The 22736-nt window shown below is 40.6% G+C and overlaps 2 protein-coding genes across 3 annotated transcripts in view; one reads left to right on the forward strand and one right to left on the reverse strand.

Annotated features, from left to right (window-relative positions):
• The window catches only part of atp2c1 (ATPase secretory pathway Ca2+ transporting 1), a 122399-nt gene that overhangs the window by 83179 nt on the left and 16484 nt on the right, over positions 1-22736 (forward strand). For both annotated transcript variants that reach the window (XM_068054073.1, XM_068054080.1), the window contains 6 exons: positions 4755-4859; positions 7459-7612; positions 10884-11054; positions 13636-13733; positions 15570-15620; positions 22423-22589. In XM_068054073.1, coding sequence (XP_067910174.1) covers positions 4755-4859; positions 7459-7612; positions 10884-11054; positions 13636-13733; positions 15570-15620; positions 22423-22589 — 746 coding nt within the window. The remainder of the gene's footprint in view (positions 1-4754; positions 4860-7458; positions 7613-10883; positions 11055-13635; positions 13734-15569; positions 15621-22422; positions 22590-22736) is intronic.
• aste1b (asteroid homolog 1b) overlaps positions 1-22736 on the reverse strand; it is a 90943-nt gene that overhangs the window by 18893 nt on the left and 49314 nt on the right. The window lies entirely within an intron of this gene.

Here is a 22736-nt window from a genome sequence, read left to right on the forward strand (position 1 = left end):
GCACTGAAACAGGCCCTTCGGCCCACCGAGTCTGTGCCAACCATCAACCACCCATTTATACTAATCCTACATTAATCCCATATTCCTACTTTTCCTCAATTCCCCTACCACCTACCTATACTAGGAGCAATTTATAATGGCCAATTTACCTATCAACCTGCAAGTCTTTGGCTGTGGGAGGAAACCGGAGCACCCAGCGAAAACCCACGCGGTCACAGGGAGAACTTGCAAACTCCGCGCAGGCAGTACCCAGAATCGAACCCGGGTCGCTGGAGCTGTGAGGCTGCAGTGCTAACCACCGCCACTGTGCTGCCCCTTCATTGGTGGCTGTGCCTTCAGCTGCCTATTCCTTAACCTTAGGAATTCCCTCCCAAACCTCTCCGCCTCCCTCTCAAAGATTCTCCTTAAAACCTACCTCTTTGGTCATATGCCCCAATATCTCCTAACGTGGCTCAGTGTCACATTTTGCTTGATAATACTCCTATGAAGCTAAATAATTACAAGTAATAATTGTTGAAAAGTGACCACAATTCTAGTTAAAGACAAAGTAGATTTATCTATTGCATGTGTTGTCTCTGGGAAGTGTGGAAGACTTGTTTTTATGACTTGTTACTTGTTACCCGAGTCACAATTTTCAGCTTATGGAAATTATGACAGTATGATAGGGATACCAGTTATGTCATTATGGTTAAGAGGTTAGCTTACTGAAAGCTTCGAAAATGGTTTACAAAATTCCAGTTACATTTATTGAAGTAACTGGTAGTTCAAAATAGTAAAAAGTGCTATTGAAGACATACCTCATTTGATATTTAAGTCTGCCAGTCTGCACTTTTTATCCAATATCCAGTTCTATCTATAAGGACTTGATTTCTATGATTTTCATACAGAACAATTGTAAAGATTTAAAATCTGTTGATTTGACAGCCAAAAACTTTGCTCACTGGATTTGTTTAACAATACAATTTCTATGTCGGCAGTTGACTGGTGTAGAAATAGACAGGCTGTCAATCCAACAGTTTCTTTTTTTTCTTCGATGCTGTGAAGGTTACCTAATCATCTTGTCACTTTGTTATTTTCTTTATTAATATTCTGAAATACAACCATAATGTGAATGCATGTCCCAGATGCTTATTGAATTATACACTATTTTTGAATTAAGTAAATGGTAGGTGGGTACTTTGCCAAATAAAGTATAGTACTCAAAGAGGTTGCTATGGTTATGAAGATTCCATTTTAAATCATTAATTAAAATGTAATTTTAATTCTCTGCACTGAGGGGACTACAAGCATGTGATAATTTATTAAGGGTTAATGGTATTTGAGCCTGTTCGAAGAAATCATAAAAGCCTTTTTTTTTTAAATTTGTAAGTACGTTTCTAATTCACCATGTTCTATAGCTCATGTCTGGACTGTTTTTAAAGGCTTGGTCTTAATGTGAAGAATGAAAGTCCATCATTGAATACATGGGGTATAACCATTGTAAAATTTTTTTCTCCAATTTTCTTCTCTCCTTTTTGCCGGGGTACTGTTTCAGTGGCATTCACCCTTTAGTACCTTACCCGAATAGCTATTACTCATATGCAAGTTTGAAAAATAGGTGCTAGCAGACTATTTGTCCAAAGGGCATCATAGCCAAGACAATGCTGTCCTCACGTGATCTCCGCGTGCTCTCACTTTCAGCAGGAGCCACTGAATAATGGTCATATGCTGAAACCCTGACCAGTTTTTCCTTCCCTCGCCCAGCGGCACTTTGGCCTGTTGTCTGAGGAAATAATCTAAACATTTAGCCCTGAAAGGAAACTGCCTGTTTAATCAGTATAGACAGGTATGAGTCATCGGCCTTTGAAGCCAGCATCTGCTCTCTAAACAGGGTTTGTGTATTGTTTGCCTCATAAAAAGATAAAAGAATTCTATAACTGAAGCACGATTTTACATTTGTTACATTATCTGGCCTAGCTATATTGTTATGAGCAAGGCAGGAGTAATGTACTGTTAATTGAGGGCGGCGCAGTGGTTAGCACCGCAGCCTCACAGCTCCAGCGACCCGGGTTCAATTCTGGCTACTGCCTGTGTGGAGTTTGCAAGTTCTCCCTGTGTCTGCATGGGTTTTCGCCGGGTGCTCCGGTTTCCTCCCACCAGCAAAAGACTAGCAGTTGATAGGTAAAATTGGCCATTATAAATTGCCCCTAGTAGAGGTAGGTGGTAGGGGAATATAAGGACAGGTGGGGATGTTGTAGGAATATGGGATTAGTGTAGGATTAGTATAAATGGGTGGTTCATGGTCGGCACAGACTCGGCGGGCCGAAGGGCCTGTTTCGGTGCTATATCTGTAAATAAATAAAATAATTAAATTCAGTCCCACTATTCCACAGGTCATAGCATATTACTAAAGTTTCCCACCTACCCGAAAATAGCCAAATTAAACACTCTGTTTGTCCCCCAGAATGGAGCACACCAAGCCAGATTTCACAACAAAATTAACTATTAAACTAAGTCTTAAACAATAATGAGATAACTCTCTATATGAAAAGATTCTTTTAAAATTTCTTATTCTTCCTAACCCTCATGCACACACACGTACATTCAAAAACCAGTTAACTGGGAAAAAAAGGGATGTTTATGGATTACACCTGTTTCTTAGGAATAATAAAATAATTAGGTTGTCTTGTTCTGGTAGGTGAGGTGTCCCAGAGTGGAATAGTCGGATGCCACTCGAAGTCTCTCCAAGCGAGCTTGATGAACATTCTGTGATGGGTAGACGTTCACAGCACTTTATCTGCAGCAGGCGTCACACAGATCTTTCAGCAAAGGGTGTAGCAACAGGTCTACTTGGGTTTTGAAATAGCAGTCTAGGAATAGAAGCTTTCTTGAGCTTTCAAGATCTCCCAAAACATAAGAGGCAACAGGATTCACTCCTGAGCAGAGAGAGGCAATAGGATTCTGCTACAATTAAAAAGGCAGGGCTTCCTCTCAAAGTAGCCTTCCTCCACAGAGAGCAGCAACTCCTCTTTTCTTGGGTCTTTTCCTCTCCAGGGGTCTTTTTCTCTCTCCAGGCAGACCACAGCCACCACCTCAAATGTAGAATTTCTTTTTACAAGAGAAGCAAGCCTTCTTTTTCAGGAAGAGGTCTTTTCCTCTGGTCTGCAAAACAAAAAGGTCTCAGCCAGTTTGTTCTGCCTCCTGCTGTCCAGTTCACTGGTCTCCACAATGCAGAAGAGAAACCAAAACTCTTAATAATAAGTCATGTGACCTGACACTTTCCTTGCTGTTGTTTGGAACAGGTGTATTGCAGTCTGTCCCACTCAGTTCAAACACCAAGTTTCAGCTTTCAATGTTCACAAAAAAAATTTTTTTCTCAATATAAACGATGTTGTACAATCTTAAAGGGGGTGTCTGTACACAAATCTTTGAAGGTGGTAGGACAAGTGAAGGAGGCTGTTAAAAAAACATATGGAGCAATCTCGTAAATAGGGCCCAAGCCATTTGCTCACCATGCAAGCTTGATACAAAAATAAGACCCATCACAGCTATCCTACAAGATAATGGCTACCCCGATCAGATCATTGATCATTGTGTATCGCACATACTCACAAATGGGCCTAAGGCCACCACTTTCGGACCTGAAAAGTGCCCAGTCTACCTCAAATTACCCTTGAAGGGTAAGGTATCTCAAAAATTTGAACAACAGGTGAAGCTAGCTATTTAACCCTGCTACTATGCAGTAGCAACACAAGTGGTATTTTCCACTAATAGGATGCTGCCATCAAACCAAAAGACATTCTGCCTACCACACAAATGAGTATGTGATATATGAATTCCAGTGCCAGTGCAATGCCAGGTACATAGGCTGTATGTCCCAAAGACTGGCGGATCATATCAAACAGCACGTCCCTTTGGCTGTTCGTAATAGGCAGAGTACTGACCGTACTCAACCAGCCTGTACTTGCATAACTCATAACACAATGTCTAATGTTAGATGTGATTCCACGATTGGACAGCATTACTGAACAATCCCAAGTGTGCTAAGAATTCCACTAACAACCAATTTAAGATTATTAGTCGGGCTCTCAATGTGGCTCACTTATGTTTGCTAGAAGCTACATGTATCCATACGCAGAGACCTGCCCTTTTTTGAAATAAACGAAAGCGTGGGGGAACAATAGTTGTCTGGTGCATTCGCCATAGCAATGCCTTGACTAATCAGAGTCAACTTGCCAACCAATCAGCACCCTCTTCTCATGCAGTATAAATCGTTGCTCCCTTTGAAATTTGATAGTCTGTTCTGATGAGTGCAAGATGAAAAGCTTCGATAGCATGTCCTTTTTTTCAGCAATACTCTAGTTCTGTATTGCCAAGTGACTATTAAACCATTTATTAAATTAAACAAGATATACACAGGACAAATTAATAAAACTTTTCAATTTCTCAGTTCTGCAATGAGCAAGGAAATGTGGATTGTTTTGAGCCAAATTTATTGACTCTGGCAGGTTGTGAATTAGATTAATAACACAAATGCATAACCTGTAATTGTACTTTGCACATGAATATTTTAGCTTCAGTAAATTGTCTGATTATTCATATGTCTGTTTTAATTCACTTGATTCACTCAAAGAGGTAAATCTGAAATTAAAAACAAAATGCTGGAAATGCACAGCAGCTTCATCATTGTGACTCAAAGATGTGTGTGTAGTAATGCTTATGTACCTAGAGAAAGGTATTTAAATAATTAATGTATTGTTTTTTTTCTCCCTTAGATGGGTCTGGAAGGTCTCAAACAGGATTATGTAAGACGAGCTGAACATCCATTTACCTCAGAGCAGAAATGGATGGCTGTCAAGTGTGTGCACAGAGCTCAGCAGGTTAAACATACTTTATTCTAGACAACACTCAATCAAACTGTTGTACTAAAGGATCAACCTATTGAACATTCTGTTATGGAGGCAGCCTTAACACATTCTGTTTAATGTTTTAGAACTTCATCCAGTAGTCAAATCATTTAAAATAGTATGTCTTCTGTATGTAGCAATTCTTTCCCACACTCCCCCAAAAATGTTAGAATTCTAGAGTGCAGCAATTTAAATTTGCTCATACAAAAAATAACGGTCATTTGTTTTAATGCTATAGTTCGTGCTTCATTTTTCTAGATGTTCCTGGACTTGATTCTGTAAAATTTGACCAGACGTGTAGAGAGATCATACCATTAAATATAAAGAAAGAATTTAAATTTATATAATGTTTTTCACAACCTTAGGATGTCCCAAAGTGCTTCACAGCCAATGAAGTACTTTCTTGAAGTGTAGACACTGTTGTAGTGTAGGTGACATAGCAACCAATTCGCACACAGCAAGATTCTGCAAACAACAATGAGGTAATGACCAATTTAGCTGTTTTGGTAGTGTTGGTTGAGGGATAAATATTAGCCGAGACACTCTCAAAAACAAAAACTCCCCTGCATTGTATTGATTAGTGCCATGGGTTCTTTTGCATCTCCTCTAACAATGCAGCACTCCCTCAATACTGCAATGCAGTGCCAGCTGTGATTATGTGCTCAAGGTGTGGAGTGGGTTCTTGAACCCATGTCCTTGTGATCTTTTTTAAAGAGTTGCATTTAATGATGCACTGCATAGTTTGTGGTTTGGATATTGGTGCAACAGTGTGATAAGAATTTTCAGTGTTACTGGAATATGTTGTGATTTGATCGTGCAGAAGATATTTAATGAAAATGATGTAAATACTGTTTAGATACAGTATTGCAGGTTTATATTGTGGAATGCAGGTTTATTGGAAACCAGGATCATCCATTTCTCTCTTACCCATGGAAGGGTTGGGCAGTGAATCAAGTTGTTTGTTGGAATAATGTAATTCTACACTGAAAATCTTGCAGGCCTTTTAAAAAAAAAAAAATTATTCCAGTAACCATGCCGATCTACTTATGTAGTATATGCTCATATAGCCTTTAGGATAATAAAACTATTTCCTAGTTTCAGCAATAAAATAAGCTTGGGCAGTAGTTTTTGCTAAGGATTACTTTTCAGTGCTTATTATGGCAGAAACTGAATTGTACTCATCTGCTCCCCTCATTTCTGGTGCTCCAAATTCTGCATTCTTTTTCTGGGTCAATGAAATTTAACAGTTTAGATTTGCTTCAAATCACCAGATTTGTATGAGTCAACAGTGCTGATCAGGAACAGAGACTATTAACATTAAATCAGAGGAGCTGCGGTTGTAATTACCACTAATGAGAGATTTTGGCCCTGAATTTAATGGCAAGACCTCATTATAATGCCTATCTTCCATTTCCCGCCCACAGCCATGCAGATTGACAGGCTGACCAGCTGCTGGATGAGAAAACCATAGGCAGAGGGCGCTTGGGGACAGCCCCTGGCAATCATGATCGACAGCATGCCAAAGATGGGGGGTGTGGGCTGAGGTTGAGCATAGACAGGCCGGAGGTTGGGTTTTGGTGGGTGGGGGAGGTCGATCATGGGACAAGTTGGGGTTGATATCCATTGTGGAGCAGGCTGGAGATCAGGGGTTGTGAAGGAGGCGATTGCCACTCATAAAGTGTTGGGGGGGGAAGAGAGACGGCAGTCGGCAGAATGTAGGCCAAATGCTTGTTTTTGCAGCTGGGGGTGGGGCGAGTGCTCCTGATCCTCCTGACCCAGAAGGAGTGCTATAAAAGCAGTTGCCATCTGCAGCTGACATGTATTGCTTACTTGCGCGGCTGCATTTCCCAACCCCTGGGATCCTGCGGCAGATGTTAAATTAGGCTCCAAATTGCACTGTCAGATTGTGCAGTTCTTGGACTTGATTCTGCAATTTGGAGCCTGATTTTTTAAATATGATAATGAAGTGTCCCACCTCTCCCAAGATGGGGGCAACACACATGCCTTGCAACTTGCCATCATTTAAAAAAAGGCAACGGCGTGTAAGCGGCCGATTGGGGATATGTTCCTCATTTTTTAGGATTTTACCCCCCCCCACCCCCCCACTTCTTCCTGCCTATCATGGGCTAATTACTATTGACCCCTTAAAATCTGAGCCTGCAAGAAAATGTACCATTAAACCTGAAGCGTCCTAACAAGTTATGTTGCACTGGAATTTGTTACATTTACATTTCACTCACTCTGTCTAGTGGCAGAAATATGGTTCATTGGGACAATGTTGACCAAAGTATTGCACATTGTTCCATGACCCAAGTACATGTCAGATAGCATGTCAATGGAAATTATTTTTTTTTAAACACTTGTCTGTTGAAGTAAGGCTATATTAAGACTTCAAACACTCGAGCATAAGGAATCTGGCTGACTTAGGTTGGTTGTTTAGCACATAGTGACATTGAGGATAGCTGTTTCCCTTAGGCAGGAACTGAAAAAAATGTCATGTACACCTTGATAAGATTGCTGAAACTAATTGCAGTATGTCATAACAGCTCTACATAAATTTATTTCTGTACAGGATAAAGAGATTTATTTTATGAAAGGGGCTTATGAGCATGTAATTCAATTTTGCTCAAGCTACAGCAGCCACTCGCAAACTCTGCCACTCACCCAGCAACAGAAGGAGTTATATCATCAGGAAAAAACTTACATGGGCACTGCTGGACTCCGAGGTAATTTTTTTTTTCTAAAGTAGGAAAACTGTGGTTCTTCAGAGTGAACTTTCTTCTGTGCACAAAGCAATAATGGGTGTGTGTATTTGTGTAGACACATGTGCCGACCTCTCTCTCAGCCTGTTGTTGCACCCAATTTATGCATTTTTAAGGTAATAAAAATGTGGATTCATCTCTTGTAACTAATGTCCTCTAAACTATAGGTCTTATATTGAAGAGTGAGATTTTACTGAGCAAAGTGGGGGAAGCAGGATGAGAACAAGACATTTTCAGACAAATGTTCCATTTGCCCAAGGTCACAGACCAGCCACATACCCAGAATGATATCTAAAACCCAAGAATTGCAAGACAGCCCTTACATTCTGACACAATTTCTGTCATCAGCACAGCTTGCATTAAATATTGTGATTCCAGCCAGATTGTGTATATTATTAGTGCATATTTAAATTGCCTCAGTGTGAACAAGGTGAAATCTGTATGTCTATGCCCCAATTCAGCACACTTGACGAGAATGGAATATTGGTCCCAAATCTTTCATGGCCACTGTAGGCTGGATTGAATGTGCACAGTTAAAGTTGTTTGCTTTGCAAGACCATGCCTTCTACATTTAAATTACTAAACCTCTTGGATATAGAGTAGAGCAATTCAGCACATTCTAGTTCATTTCAATGCTGCAGGAAATCAATGGAATTAAGAAAGAAATGCTTTTGCAAAACTCAAAAAAAAAAAATGTTTGAAAGCATTATCTCGATCTGATGATTTGATTCTTATGAAACCTAAGCTCAGAAGAGCATTTCAATGACATGGAGCATTGTTTAAAAGAGTTTCTGTGGTTTCATTTTACAGCGTTTTTCCCCCAAAGCTCTGGATGCAAAGAACAATAACGACTCATTGCAATTCTTCTGTTTACAATGAAATTGCTAGATACACTGCCCTCTGCCAAAATGTTTACTGGTCCAGGATCATCCCAGAGAATTTAAATAAGGCTTAAATTATTTTCTGCACTATCAGCTATCTCATTAAACCCTTCTCACGAGCCCCCTCCACCTCGCCCCCAATGATGAGTGTCAAGAGCTGCTGGACCTCTATCAGTAAGACTGGGACCGTCTGTTCAGTTGCTTTTGCTATTCCCACCCTTCCCCCTGCCACCTACCTTTCCTTTACTTATCAAGCCAAGCCTCCCCTCCTGCTCTAGCTATGTTCCTGCCTCTTTATCTTGTTTCTTTGTCTAAGATGATGTTGCTCTTACTTGATGCCACTCTTGCCTATCCATTTGTGGCCAGAGCATCACCATCAATGGCTTCTCTTCCTCCATCTGCACCATTACTTCGAGTCCCGCAAGAATCTATCTTTGGTCACCACCTCTTCCTCATCTAAATGCTGCTCGTTGGCAACAACATTTAAAGCCATGTTGTTGAGCTTCCACAAGGCTGCCAACGACATCCAGCTGTAATTCTCCATCACATCTCTTGACATAACCATTGCCTCTGTATTTTCAGCTTGCTTGTTTGACATCCAGTCTTGAATGAGCTGCAGTTCCTTCCAGTTAAATTTTCAGAACACCAAAGCCATCATTTTCAGCTCCACCACTAACTTCATGCCTATGCCACTGATTCCATCCCTCTTCCTGGCCACTGTCTCAGGTTGAACTACACTGCTCGTGACCTCAACGTGCTATTCAACCCTGAGGGGAACTTCCAACCCTGTATCTTCTCCCTCACAAACACCACCTAGTTCTACCACTATAATATCATCCACTTATGTCATTGCCTCAGGCCATCTGCTGCTAAAACCCTCATCTACATTTTTCACTTCCAGACTTGACTGTTCAAATGCTGTCCTCTTTGGCCATCCATTCTCCTCACTTCATTAACTTAAGCTCATTCAAAACTCTGTTCTTCTATGTGCTGATTTACATTGGCTCCTGATCCCTCCAGTTTAAAATTATATCCTTGTGCTTAAATCCCTTCAAGGCCTTGCCCCTCCCTATCTCTGTAACCTCATCCACCCTGCAACCCCACTGGAAGGTCTTCCAGCTCTGGCCTCTTGTGCATTCCCCCTCCCTTCACCCCATGATTGATGGCCGTGCCTTCAGTCATTTTGGCTCCATGCTCTAGAACTCCCTCCTTAAACCTAAAGCCTCTGTCTTTCCACCAACCTCTCCTGTAATCAAACCTCTTTGACCAATGTTTTGGTCACCACTCCTAATGTCTTCACTTTTGGTTTGACATCTGTTTTTGGCTATTGCACCTCCTTGGAGCACCTTGGGATGCTTTTCTACTTATAAAGGTGCTGTATAAATGCAAGTTGTTATCTGGACACCAAGCAACTTTCTTTATGTTCATATATCAAATAACTAAATTAAAATAAATAAGTTGAGAAAGGTTCCAAGTTGATTCTTGGTCTTTCGTGAGTTAGCTGATCTCAGCCATGGTGTCTAAAATGGCATTAAAATTGGTCATGTCACAGGGGCTAATGAGGGCAAAATCAGTCCGGTTTCTCAGTCCTGGTTTCTATCTAGTGACTCCTGCTGGAAGCGCATATTTTTCGTTATCAGGTGATACCCCTGAAGTTGGATAGCCCACTAACATGCTTTGTCAAGCAACATGCCAAAAGATGATCAGATGTCTGTGGAACTGTACTCTAGCAAGGCGATAACATTTTAGATAGATAGAAGGGGAAATAAGTAAGCGAGTGAAGATGATGGCTTTTGAAAAAGTATATTGTTGCAAATAATCTGTTCGTAATGTTTTTAGTAATTACTTGTACTCCTGTCTGATGTGATAAGATCATTTATTAAAGAACTGGTACAGCATTTAGAACAGTTTTAAATAATGCTGATGGAGGAATATGCAGACTAAGATATCATACACATATCTAACTCCTTAGTATTCGGAATTATTTGTAGAGATAACAGTGTATGTATTGTAAGGCTGTGTTAACAGTCTATGCGTTTTCACTGGTAGAGGAACCCTGAGATTTTAGAACACTTAACAGTCTGAACTTGTGACTACACTATTAGTGAGGAAAGCGAACAAAATTACTTTTGTAGCAAAAGGACTCGTGTTGTCATTATGGCAAGAATGGACAGTGTTATAAGAATAGTTGTAATGTATATCACATCAATTAACAGATGTACTATAGTGCAAGCTCATTTCCATTTGTGAGAAACATTATTATTCAGGGATGATTTGTAAATCTGTCATGACAATGTATGTAAACCTAGAAATGTGGCAGCTAGCAAATCATGTTTGGCATTCTTTCCATCCAGTACTGGCTTTAGCGTCTGGACCGGAACTTGGACAACTCACATTCTTGGGGCTGGTGGGAATGATTGATCCACCAAAGTCAGGTGTAAAGGAAGCGGTTGCTACACTGATCAACACAGGAGTTGTAATCAAAATGGTCACCGGAGATTCACAAGAGACGGCAGTTGCTATAGGTAATATACTGGCTTAGTGTTAGTTTCAAAAATTACAACTGGGAGGTAGTGTTCTGAAAGATGCACCTTAACACAATGGTTATATTTCCTGTTTTAATATGTCCCCAGTAATTTTATATTTCATCCACATTGTCGAATATTAATGTTGTTATATCCTGATCAGACCTTTCCTGCAGATGACATACTTTCCTTGTGTTTTGCCCGCAAATTGGTAGTCTAATGTATTCGCTTCATCAGGAAACAAGCTTTCCACACTATTCTTTTGTGTTTTCACTTCTATATACATTTTTTTTAAAGTAAGGTTCAGCTTCCCTGGTGGTATAGTGGGTAAAGGCACTACACAGTGTATCTCTTAAGCAGTACAAACCCAGAAGCAAACTGGTTTGATTCCTTATTTGTGTTGAATTAGCTAATCTCAGCCATGGCAACATTTGAGGTGCTATAATTGGCTGCAGTGTCCCTGAGCCTTGGGAGGGTGGCAACTAACTTAATGCGGCCAGTTTTCCTCTCTCTAAGAGGGTGTTAGGCCAGTTTTGCGCCTGAACTGCTATTCTGTCTCAGATCAGCTAACTTTGTATAGACTGTGGATCAAACCTGGTACCTGCCTGATCTCTAACTCGCTGCTTAAACTGACTTCAGGCATCTGGGAAGTGCAGGAACAATTTTGAATATAGGCAGAATAGTTGAAGTTGAATAATAACCACTAGCTTCCCACTCCATTTTTTAAATAGTATATATGCACACATAATGAGAAATATTTGTGGTTTGAACATATAAAAAGGACATCAACCTCTATAGCCACGCAATCCCCTAGGGGAGGGAATGGGCCTTGGGACGTTAGGAAAAAATTCTGGGGAATTTCTCTCCGACCCCGAAAGGCAATTAGGCAAACTCCAGGAGATCGTGGTATCTGATACCAGGGGTCCCAGTTAACCCACCTCGCTTCGATAATTTGGGAAGTCTTCCTCCTCACTCAGGGGTGTTGTGTGAAGCACATTAGCATCTTTTCCACCATAATGTTGCTACATTAAAGCAAGTTGTTACCTGCCCAGCGATTATTCTCATTATTATTCTCAATGTTTCTGTTTACTTTTCTGTTCTCCCGTTTGCTTTATTTAACTTTTCATTCTCCCTTTTATTTTGTCCTGCTTCCCCACCCCCAACCTATTTTGATAGTTGGGGGCAAATAGTATTCTGTATTTCCGAACACAGCCATCCAGTGGCCCTTCGTCACTCTGCTTTCTGAAAGTTTACAACCTTGTAATCTGCATTCTTTTGTCAGAACATGGAGACTTTCTTTTGTGAGAGCAAAATACTGCGGATGCTGGAACTCTGAAATGAGAGCAGAAACTCTGATCCTCTCTACACAGATGCTGCCAGACCTGCTGAGTATTTCTGGCACTTTCTGTTATCACTTTTTTTTTGTAATTCATCACTCTTTGTACCAAGAGTTCTGACGTTTACTTTGACATAATGGTATCAGTTTTGCATTAAAAAATAACAAAGGGGGTGGGGGCAGGGAAACAGGATGCAGTATAACACAGTTACTGAAGTGCCTGTTGATGTAAGCCATTTTAGTTTAATTCTAAAAGTGCAGAAGTTCCAATGGATAAAGTTAGGCATTCTGCTGGTACATTATCGTGCCATGGAAAATCCAGCCTAACAAAGCTAAGAATTAGATAAATATCAGGCTAAGGGGATACTTGGTGGGTTGAGGTTTGGATTAAACTAAGATGGAATCACCAAGTAGTATCATTGAATGAGTGCCACTCGTGTCTGAGCATTTTAAAGAAAGGCTCTCATAGCACTTAGAAAGGCAGGTAAAGGCGGACAGAGAGAAGGGGAAAATAAATTGGGAGAGCAAGCGAAAGGTATGATCAAAATGAAGTTTACAAGACTTTTGAAGTAGAGAGCAGATGAGGAGAATTTGGAAAATAATTCCAGAAGACAGGTGTATAGTGACTGAAGGAATGTCTCTGATGGTCGAGCAGAAAATACAAAGTAACTCCATGTCAGTGAAGCACCAGGTACATTCAGGGACTCAAGTCTGGAGAAGGATGAAGTGAAGGTGAGACAGAATTTAAGGAAGCCAATTGGGTTTGTCAAGGATGAGTGTGCAGGTAATAGTACAGGCAATCAGTTAAGGTAGTAAACCAGGTTTACATAAACTTTAAGGTTCAGAGAATAAAAGGAAAATTAAATTAATTTGAGACGGTTATGTTAAACAACTGTGCTAGTAAAAGAGAGCTGACCGACCAGTTTATTAAGGCCATGTATCCATGGCTAGTCCAAACAGCAGTGTAAAATCTCCCCTGAAACATTTTCCTCTACAGCAGATGAAGATCATTTATAAACTTGCTGACACCAAAAGGTGTCCAAAACTTATTGTTTCAATAATAAGTGGAAAGAAAAATGTTGATGGTTTATTTTTATTTATTTAATCTTAAGATGAAGTACAAACTATTTTAAATAATTTGATATTCGATACATAATTTAAATTTTTGTGCTGCACTTAAACTGGATAGTCATGGATACTTCATGTCAACTCACTTATTTAAAAAGATGTTTCACTTAAATGCAGCCACCCGTTTGGGCTTGTATTCCAAGGGATCCCAAACGCTCTCAGGAGAAGAAATAGATTCACTGGATATTCAACAGCTTTCACAAATAGTCCAAAAGGTATGTTATATCTGATGTAAATTGAAATCTTATTTTACACAGAAGTAAATGATTATTAGCATGAGGCTCACCAAAGAAGAATTAATACATTTATTTGTGGAATTAAAATGTTGTATATCAGAACTTGGTCTACATTACAAAGGGTTAAACGGTGTAGCAGCTAGTTCAGGGCCACAATGACGTCAGGTTCAGAATATTCGCAAATTTACTTGGAATCTGTCACTTAGACTATATAGTTGGGTTTAGGAGCTTTGCAGTATTTGGATAAGCAATTGCACTTAGCCTCCTTAGTTTGTTTAGATTAATAGAACTGAACTAAATTGTTCTTTAACTAAAGAAAATAACCAATCTGTCCTACATTTTATTAACATTTGCATGAGTTGCAATAAACAACTGTTAATAGTCCATTACAGTATATGGAGCTGATAAAATGGAGTAGCAAAACAATCCATTTAATTGATGCACAAGACAGAACTTGAGGACGATAGGCTCTATACTGTAATTTTTCTATTGTGATGCTGTGTTTGTGCCACATCGATGCAACAAGGCAAAGTGTGACTGGGGTTTGAAGTCACCCTTCTGAGGGACATTTAAATTTTGGCAAGTGATGAGAAAGTAACCTCTTGCTGCTTGGGCTTGCTGACCGAACTGGAATTGGTGCAATACAATCTTTTTAAATATTAAAACTAAATTTTGTAACGATCCAATGTATGGTCTTTACGTTTTTGATGTTTCTGTTAGTAGTTAATAAGTATAGATGTGCCTATGCATTTAAGTATATGTGCAGAGAACTCTGCTTGCCCAAGTGCAAAGCAGTGTGAAACCATGAGTATAAAAATGGGTATGGTCATACAGTGGTTAGGGTAAAGATTAATGAGTTAAAATTCCACCATGACAAATAAGAATTGAATTCAGTAAATTTGGTAATTTGTGGACTGGAACCATGAAACGTTCACTAATGTCTTTTAAAGGCAGAGAACACACAATCCTTACCTGATCTGGCCAACGCCTGTCCCTAGACCTATACAAGGTGGTTGACTCTCAGTGCCTTCTGAAGCAGCCTAGCTGATGGTAAAGCAGAAAATACAAAGTAACTCCATGTCAGAGAAGCACCAGGTACATTCAGGGACTCAAGTCTGGAGAAGGAAGAAGTGAAGCTGAGACAATTTAAGGAAGCCAATTGAGATTGCCAAGGATGAGTGTGCAGGTAATAGTACAGGCAATCAGTTAAGGTAGTAAACCAGGAATATTTACATAAACTTTAAGGTTCAGAGAATAAAAAGAAAATTAAATCAATTTGAAAAAGTTATGTTAAACAACTGATGCTACTAAAAGAGAGCTGCAAAATGATTGTTATTTAAGAAGACAGATCCTCACAACATTTAAGGGTAACCTGGAATGGTCAGTGAATTCGGTCTTGTCCGAAGAACATAAAAAGTATAACTTGAATTGCATAGTTCTAAAATAAGTACTGGTGTCAACTTGCATAAATGAGGGATGGTTTAAAAAGAAAACAACTTGGTTACATAAAACCATCAATCGCTTCATGACCAAAAAATAATTGTCATATGTATTTATCTGGGATGACTTTCAGTGACTTAAATAGTCTTAATCTGTCTGTTAAGATATACTGCTATGGAAAAAGGTTTTAGTTTAGAAAATATATATTTGTTTGCAGCAGGGATATAAGAAAGAAATAATTGCTCTAGTGATTGTCTCTTGGAAGTGACTGTCTGTCATATTTGCTTATCTGTAAGTGGTGATAGACTTGGCACTGCTTTTATGTCATTTGCTTTTTAAAAAAAATGACCTTGCTTCAATCATGTTTTTGCACAGATAGCAGTGTTTTACAGATCCAGCCCAAGACACAAGCTGAAGATTATAAAGGTAACTACTGTTGCTATTAGGAAGGCAGCTGTGAAGGCATGCTGTTATTTTCTTCATCCTTGGGGTTAGAGCAAGTTCCCTCTGTAACTGTTCTTGGTTTATAAGTAAAGCTCTCTGTAATTTGAGGTAATTCAATTCATAGTCCATGTTTTTCAGTTTAAAATTTACAATTTCTAGGAGCATGTATACAAATGTGACAAAAGTATGTATATATCAGAAATCTGAGACATTTTAGAAAAGGAGTTTGCATTCCACTTTATTTTAAATCATTCCATGTGCTGTTGATGAAATGGCCTCTTGTTTACCTTGAGCACTTTGTTCAAATTTTATCTTCCTAATCTGAATATTGCAGATGTACACAGAAATTATGTGAATTTAGATGATAATTATGAACAAATCAAACTAGGTATTTGCAGTGACACCATAATACTCATTATTTCAATGCCTGAATAATTTGAGGTCACTTGATCACCTACATATAAGAATTTTATTTTGTATCTCTTTCTCAATTTCTTCTGACTGCCTCTTGATCTGATTATTCCAGATATAAAATATAACTTTTTTTTGCCTGCCTTTGTGGCTGAATTCACAGTGATCTGCCCATTGATCATTGGAGGCACATTTCCTTTGAGGAAAATTAATGTTTTATTTAAATAATACAGCCATTTTGGAATTTCCTCACAAAATTGGTATTCCAGTGCATTCAAATGGAGTAGAAGATCCATTGTTGTTTTTAAACCATAACTCCTCTTGCAGTTTTTAATTCAGCAGTAACCAAAGAGATCCTGTAGTGCAGAGGTTGGTTACTGCCCAAGGAGAGAGAGAAAGTCTACTCATCTACATGATGCTCTCTTTCTCCTCTGTGGTTGGCTTAATAGTGAGATAGGCAAATGGTTTCCTTCTCGCCCTCTTATAAGAGTCTCCATTTGGGATGAGGCAAACTTTAAGACAAGCTTTTTCAGGTTAAATTGAATTATATTTACAGCCTTAAAATGCATCACATTAACAATCTATTCAAATCATTGTATTTGATAGCACATTTAGTATTGTGATGGGATGGATAATATCACAAACATAGAACATTACAAAATATCATGATTAGTAGGGTAGTGTTCAAAAATGTACTTTAGTCAATCAAGGGCCATGCTCAATAAGGAGCCATGACCTAATGGGGCTAGTATTGTTCCAAATTACATAAAGCTCCTGAGACGTTTCAATTTTGGAAAAACTTCACAAATCTAAATTGGTAGAGCAGTGGAATATAGATTCATAGAAATTACAGCAGAAGAGGAGGTGAGACCAAGGCGGAGGAGACAGGCACCAGCGAGCGGGAGTTCCAGTGGCTTAAAAGAGGCTTCAAGAGGCCAGGGAAAGAGTGAGACCAAGGCGGACCTGCGAGGAGACAGGCTCTGGCGAGTGGGAGTTCCAGCGGCTTAAAAGAGGCTGCGAGAGGCCAGGGAAAGAGCGAGACCAAGGTGGACCTGCGAGGAGATAGGCACCGGTGAGTGGGAGTTCCAGCGGCTTAAAAGAGGCATACTCACACACACACTCACAGGGACAGTGAGAGAATTCCACGACTGACGTCACAGTTCAGAATGTGATGTGTTACAAGGGGAGGCAGCTGATTGGTAAGTAGGGACAGGTGGGTATTTTTACCCTTTTTACTACTTTCAATAGCTGAAGTAACAGTAAAGGTAGGGATTTTAGATTGTAGTATGTAGTGTTTGGAGTGGAATAAGGTCCATAGCGTAATTAGTACTCTAAATTAAAGGGGGTAATTAAGGAGCTTAATCTAAGGCTAAGTCATGGCTGGAGAGCTCATCCCCGTGGTATGCTCCTCCTGCGCTATGTGAGAAATTGGGGACACTGGAAGTGTCCCTGGCGACCATGTGTGCAGGAAGTGTGTTCAGCTGCGGCTACTGACTGACCGCATTGCGCAGCTGGAGCTGCACATGGATTCACTGGAGCATCTGCGATGCTGAGGACATCGTGGATAACACGTTTAGCGAGGTGGTCACAGCGCAGGTAATGGCTGCAGAGGCAGAAAAGGGATGGGTGACCACCAGGAGGAGTAGTATGCAGGTAGTGCAGGAGTCCCCTGTGGACATCCCCCTCTCAAACAGATATATCACTTTGAATACTGTTGGGAGGGATGGCCTCCCAGGGGAAAACAGCAACAGCCAAGTTTGTGGCACCACGGATGACTCTGCTGCACAGGAGGGGGTGAAAAAGAGTGGGAGAGCCATACTGATAGGAGATTCAATTGTAAGGGGAACAGACAGGCATTTCTGTGGCTGCAAATGAGACTCCAGGATGGTATAATAAAAGCAAAATACTGCGGATGCTGGAAATCTGAAATACAAACAAGAAATGCTGGAACCACTCAGCAGGTCTGGCATCATCTGTGGAAAGAGAAGTAGAGTTAACGTTTCGGGTCAGTGACCCTTCTTCGGAACTAGCAAATATTAGAAATGTCAAAGGTTATAAACAAGTGAGGCGGGGGTGGGGCAAGAGATAACAAAGGAGAAGGTGTAGATTGGACAAGGCCAAACAATGTTTTTTTTTCATGTTTGTACTTGCTGCAGTTCAATCTTCAGTCCGTCAACACCCTATCTGTAATAATGCTTTGTCTTTCAACACACCATTAACATATTGTTTGCCTTTGCTCCATGACCTTTTGATCAGCTATATGGCCTTGTCCAATCTACACCTTCTCCTTTGTTATCTCTTGTCCCACCCCCGCCTCATTTGCTTATAACCTTTAACATTTCTAACATTTGCTAGTTCCGAAGAAGGGTCACTGACCCATTAACTCTGCTTCTCTTTCCACAGATGTTGCCTCCCTGGTGCTAGGGTCAAGGATGTCTCAGAGCGGCTGCAGGACATTCTGAAGGAGGAGGGTGAACAGTCAGAGGTCGTGGTACACATTGGTACCAACGACATAGGTAGAAAGAGCGATGAGGCCCTGCAACAAGAATTTAGGGAGCTAGGTAGCAAATTAAAAAGCAGGACCTCAAAGGTTGTAATCTCTGGATTATTCCCAGTGCCACATGCTAGTGAGTACAGGAATAGGAGGATAGAGCAGATGAATGCATGGCTGAGGGGATGGTGCAGGAGGGTGGGCTTTAGTTTCCTGGATCACTGGATCTGTTTCTGGCAAAGGTTGGACCTGTACAAGTTGGACGGGTTGCAGCTGAACCGGAACGGGACCAACATCCTTGGTGGGAGGTTTGCTAGTGCTGTTGGGGGGGTTTTAAACTAATTTGGCAGGGGGGTGGGATACAGAGTGGAGATACAGTAGGGGGTGATGCACAGTCAAATATAGAAGAGAAACTGAGTCAGTCTGGAAGGCAGAGCAAATATAGACCTGTTAAGGCACAAATGAAAAATGCAAGACTGGATTGCATCTATTTTAACGCAAGGAGTCTTACCAGTAAGGCAGATGAATTGAGGGCATTGATTAGCACATGGCATTATGATATAATTGCTATCACAGAGACATGGTTGAGGGAGGGGCAGGACTGGCAGCTCAATATTCCAGGGTATAGAATCTTCAGGCGTGACAGGAGGGTGTAAAAGAGGAGGTGGTATTGCACTGTTGATCAAGGAGTCAATTACTACAGTAGGAGGGATGATATCTCAGGTTCCTCAAATGAGGCCATATGGGTAGAACTTAAAAACAAAAAGGGGGCAATCACTTGGCTGGGAGTGTACTGCAGACCTCCAAACAGACAGGGAGAGATAGAGGAGCAGATATGTAGGCAAATCTCAGAGAGGTGTAAAAATAATAGGGTAATAATAGTAGGGGATTTCAACTTCCCCAGTATCAACTGGGATAGTCTTAGTGCAAAAGGCTTAAAGGGGGCAGAATTCTTAAAATGCATACAGGAGAGGTTTTTGAGCCAGCATGTAGAAAGTCCTATAAGAAAAGGGGCAGTATTGGACCTAATCCTAGGGAATGAAGCCAGACAAGTGGTAGAAGTGTCAGTAGGGGAGCATTTCGAGGATAATGACCATAACTCTAAGATTTAAGGTAGTTATGGAAAAGGACAAAGATGGACCGGAAATACAGGTACTGAATTGGGGGAAGGCCGATTTTAATATGATATAACAGGATCTGCCCAAAGCAGTTACTTGTAGGAAAGTCTACATCAGATCAGTGGGAGTCATTCAAAGAGGAAATAGTGAGAGTTCAGAGTCAACATGTACCCGTTGAGGTGAAGGGTAGCACCAACAAGTCCAGGGAACCCTGTATGTCAAGGGATATAGAGTATTAGATGAGGAAAAAAAAGGAAGCTTATGGTAGATTCAGAGCGCTGGAAACAGTGGAGGCACCAGAGGAATATAGAAAGTGTAGGGTGGCACTTAAAAAAGTAATTAGGAGAGCGAAGAGGGGACATGAAAAAACACTGGCTGGCAAGATAAAGGAAAATCCTACGGCATTTTTTCAAGTATATTAAGGGCAAGAGGATAAAAGAGTAGGGCCCATTAGGGACCAAAGTGGCAATGTGTGTGTGGAGCCAGAGGACCTAGGTGAGGTTTTAAATGATTACTTTTCATCTATGTTCGCTATGGAAAAGGACGATGTAGGTGTAGAGATCAGGGAGGGGGATTGTGATATACTTGAACATATTAGCATTGAAAGGGAGGAAGTATTAGCTGTTTTAGCAGGCTTAAAAGTGGATAAATCCCCAGGCCCAGATGAGTGTATCCCAGGCTGTTATGTGGGGCAAGGGAGGAGATAGCAGGGTATCTGACACAAATTTTCAAATCCTCTCTGGCCACAGGAGAGGTACCAGAGGATTGGAGGACAGTGAATGTATTACCATTATTCAAGAAGGGTATCAGAGATAAACCAGGTAATTACAGGCCGGTGAGTCTAACATCAGTGGTTGGGAAACTATTGAAAAAATTCTGAGGGATAGGATTAATCTCCATTTGGAGAGGCAGGGATTAATCAGGGATAGTCAGCATGGCTTTGTCGGGGGAGATCATGTTTAACTAACTTGATAGAATTTTTCGAAGCGGTGACTAGATGTGTAGATGGGGGTAAAGCAGTTGATGTAGTCTACATGGACTTCAGTAAGGCTTTTGATAAGGTTCCGCAAGGGAGATTGGTTAAGAAGGTAAGAGCCCATGGGATCCAGAGCAATTTGGCAAATTGGATTCAAAATTGGCTTAGTGGCAGGAGGCAGAGGGTGACAGTTGAGGGTTGTTTTTGCGAGTGGAAGCCTGTGACCAGTGGTGTACCACAGGGATCAGTGCTGGGTCCCTTGCTGTTTGCAGTGTACATTAATGATTTAGACGTGAATATAGGAGGTATGATCAGTAAGTTTGCAGATGAGACGAAAATTGGTGGTGTCGTAAATAGTGAGGAGGAAAGCCTTAGATTACAGGACAATATAGATGGGCTGGTAAGATGGGCGGAGTTGTGGCAAATGGAATTTAATCCTGAGAAGTGTGAGGTGATGCACTTTGGGAGGACTAACAAGGCAAGGGAATATGCAATGGATGGTAGGACCCGAGGAAATACAGAGGGTCGGAGGGACCTTGGTGTACTTGTCCATTGATCACTGAAGGCATCAGCACAGGTGGATAAGGTGGTTAGAAAGGCATATGGGATACTTGCCTTTATTAGCCGAGGCATAGAATATAAGAGCAGGGAGGTTATGATGGAGCTGTATAAAACACTAGTTAGGCCACAGCTGGAGTACTGTGTACAGTTCTGGGCATCACACTATAGGAAGGATGTGACTGCACTGGAGAGGGTGCAGAGGAGATTCACCAAGATGTTGCCTGGGCTGGAGCATTGTAGCTATGAAGAGAGACTGAAAAGGCTAGGGTTGTTTTCCTTAGAGCAGAGAAGGCTGAGGGGAGATATGACTGAGGTGTACAGAATTATGAGGGGCATTGATTGATAGGTTAGATGGGAAGAAACTTTTTCCCTTAGCGAAGAGGTCAATAACCAGGGGGCATAGATTTAAGGTAAGGTGCAGGAGGTTTAGAGGGGATTTGAGGAAAAAAGTTTTCACCCAGAGGGTGGTTGGAATCTGGAACGCACTGCCTGAAGAGGTGGTAGAGGCAGGAACCCTCACAACATTTAAGAAGTATTTAGATGAGCACTTGAAATGCCATAGCATACAAGGCTATGGGCCAAGTGCTGGAAAATGGGATTAGAATAGTTAGGTGCTTGATGGCCAGCACAGACGCGATGGGCCGAACCCTATGACTCTATTTGGCCCATTAATTCTGTGCTTGTGCCAGCTCCCCAGATAATATCTACAGTCATCCCATTTCCCTGTATCCTTTTGCATTCCTTATTTCACTACACTCCTAATTTCCTCTTAAATGATACTGACTGTGCCTTAATAGCTGTATGTGATAATGCATTCAATATTCTATTAACTCTGAAAATATTTCTAACTTCTCCTTCACTCTAGCGGTGATGGTCCTGAGTTTGTGTTCATTTGTTATCAATTCGCCACACCTTGGAAACAATATTTCACTATTTACCCTTTCAAAACCTTTCACAATTTTGAAAATCTGTATTAGATTGACCTCTTAACCATCTGTGTTCCATGGAAAATTGCCCATGAATTTTCATATACCCTTTTCATCACTACAATATTCTTCCTATAACAGAATAGCCATTTTTATATTGATACGGAACAAAGATTCTGTAATTTATCTCAATATGTTCATAGTACAATTTTTTGACTCAGCCTCGACAAAAAGTAAGCTTGCATGTGTGTGTGAACATCTAAATCAAGTTAACCTTTATTTTCTCTTTGCCATATTCCAGTCTCTACAGAACAATGGTGCTGTGGTAGCAATGACAGGGGATGGAGTAAATGATGCAGTCGCATTGAAAGCTGCTGATATTGGGGTGGCAATGGGACAGACAGGGACCGATGTCTGCAAGGAGGCAGCGGACATGATCCTTGTAGATGATGACTTTAAGACAATAATGTAAGTCATGCTTTCTATCATTCCCACCAATCATTATGCAATAGAGTGCTGAATGTTTCACAGCTTAATCCATTGCAAACCAAAAGCAGATGTTTCCCATGTGTTTCTAGGTAATTTGAGTTCTAGTTTGGTTAAAGTGTAAACATT

This window comes from Heterodontus francisci, chromosome 2, assembly GCF_036365525.1.
Source record: "Heterodontus francisci isolate sHetFra1 chromosome 2, sHetFra1.hap1, whole genome shotgun sequence".
Taxonomy (NCBI): domain Eukaryota; kingdom Metazoa; phylum Chordata; class Chondrichthyes; order Heterodontiformes; family Heterodontidae; genus Heterodontus; species Heterodontus francisci.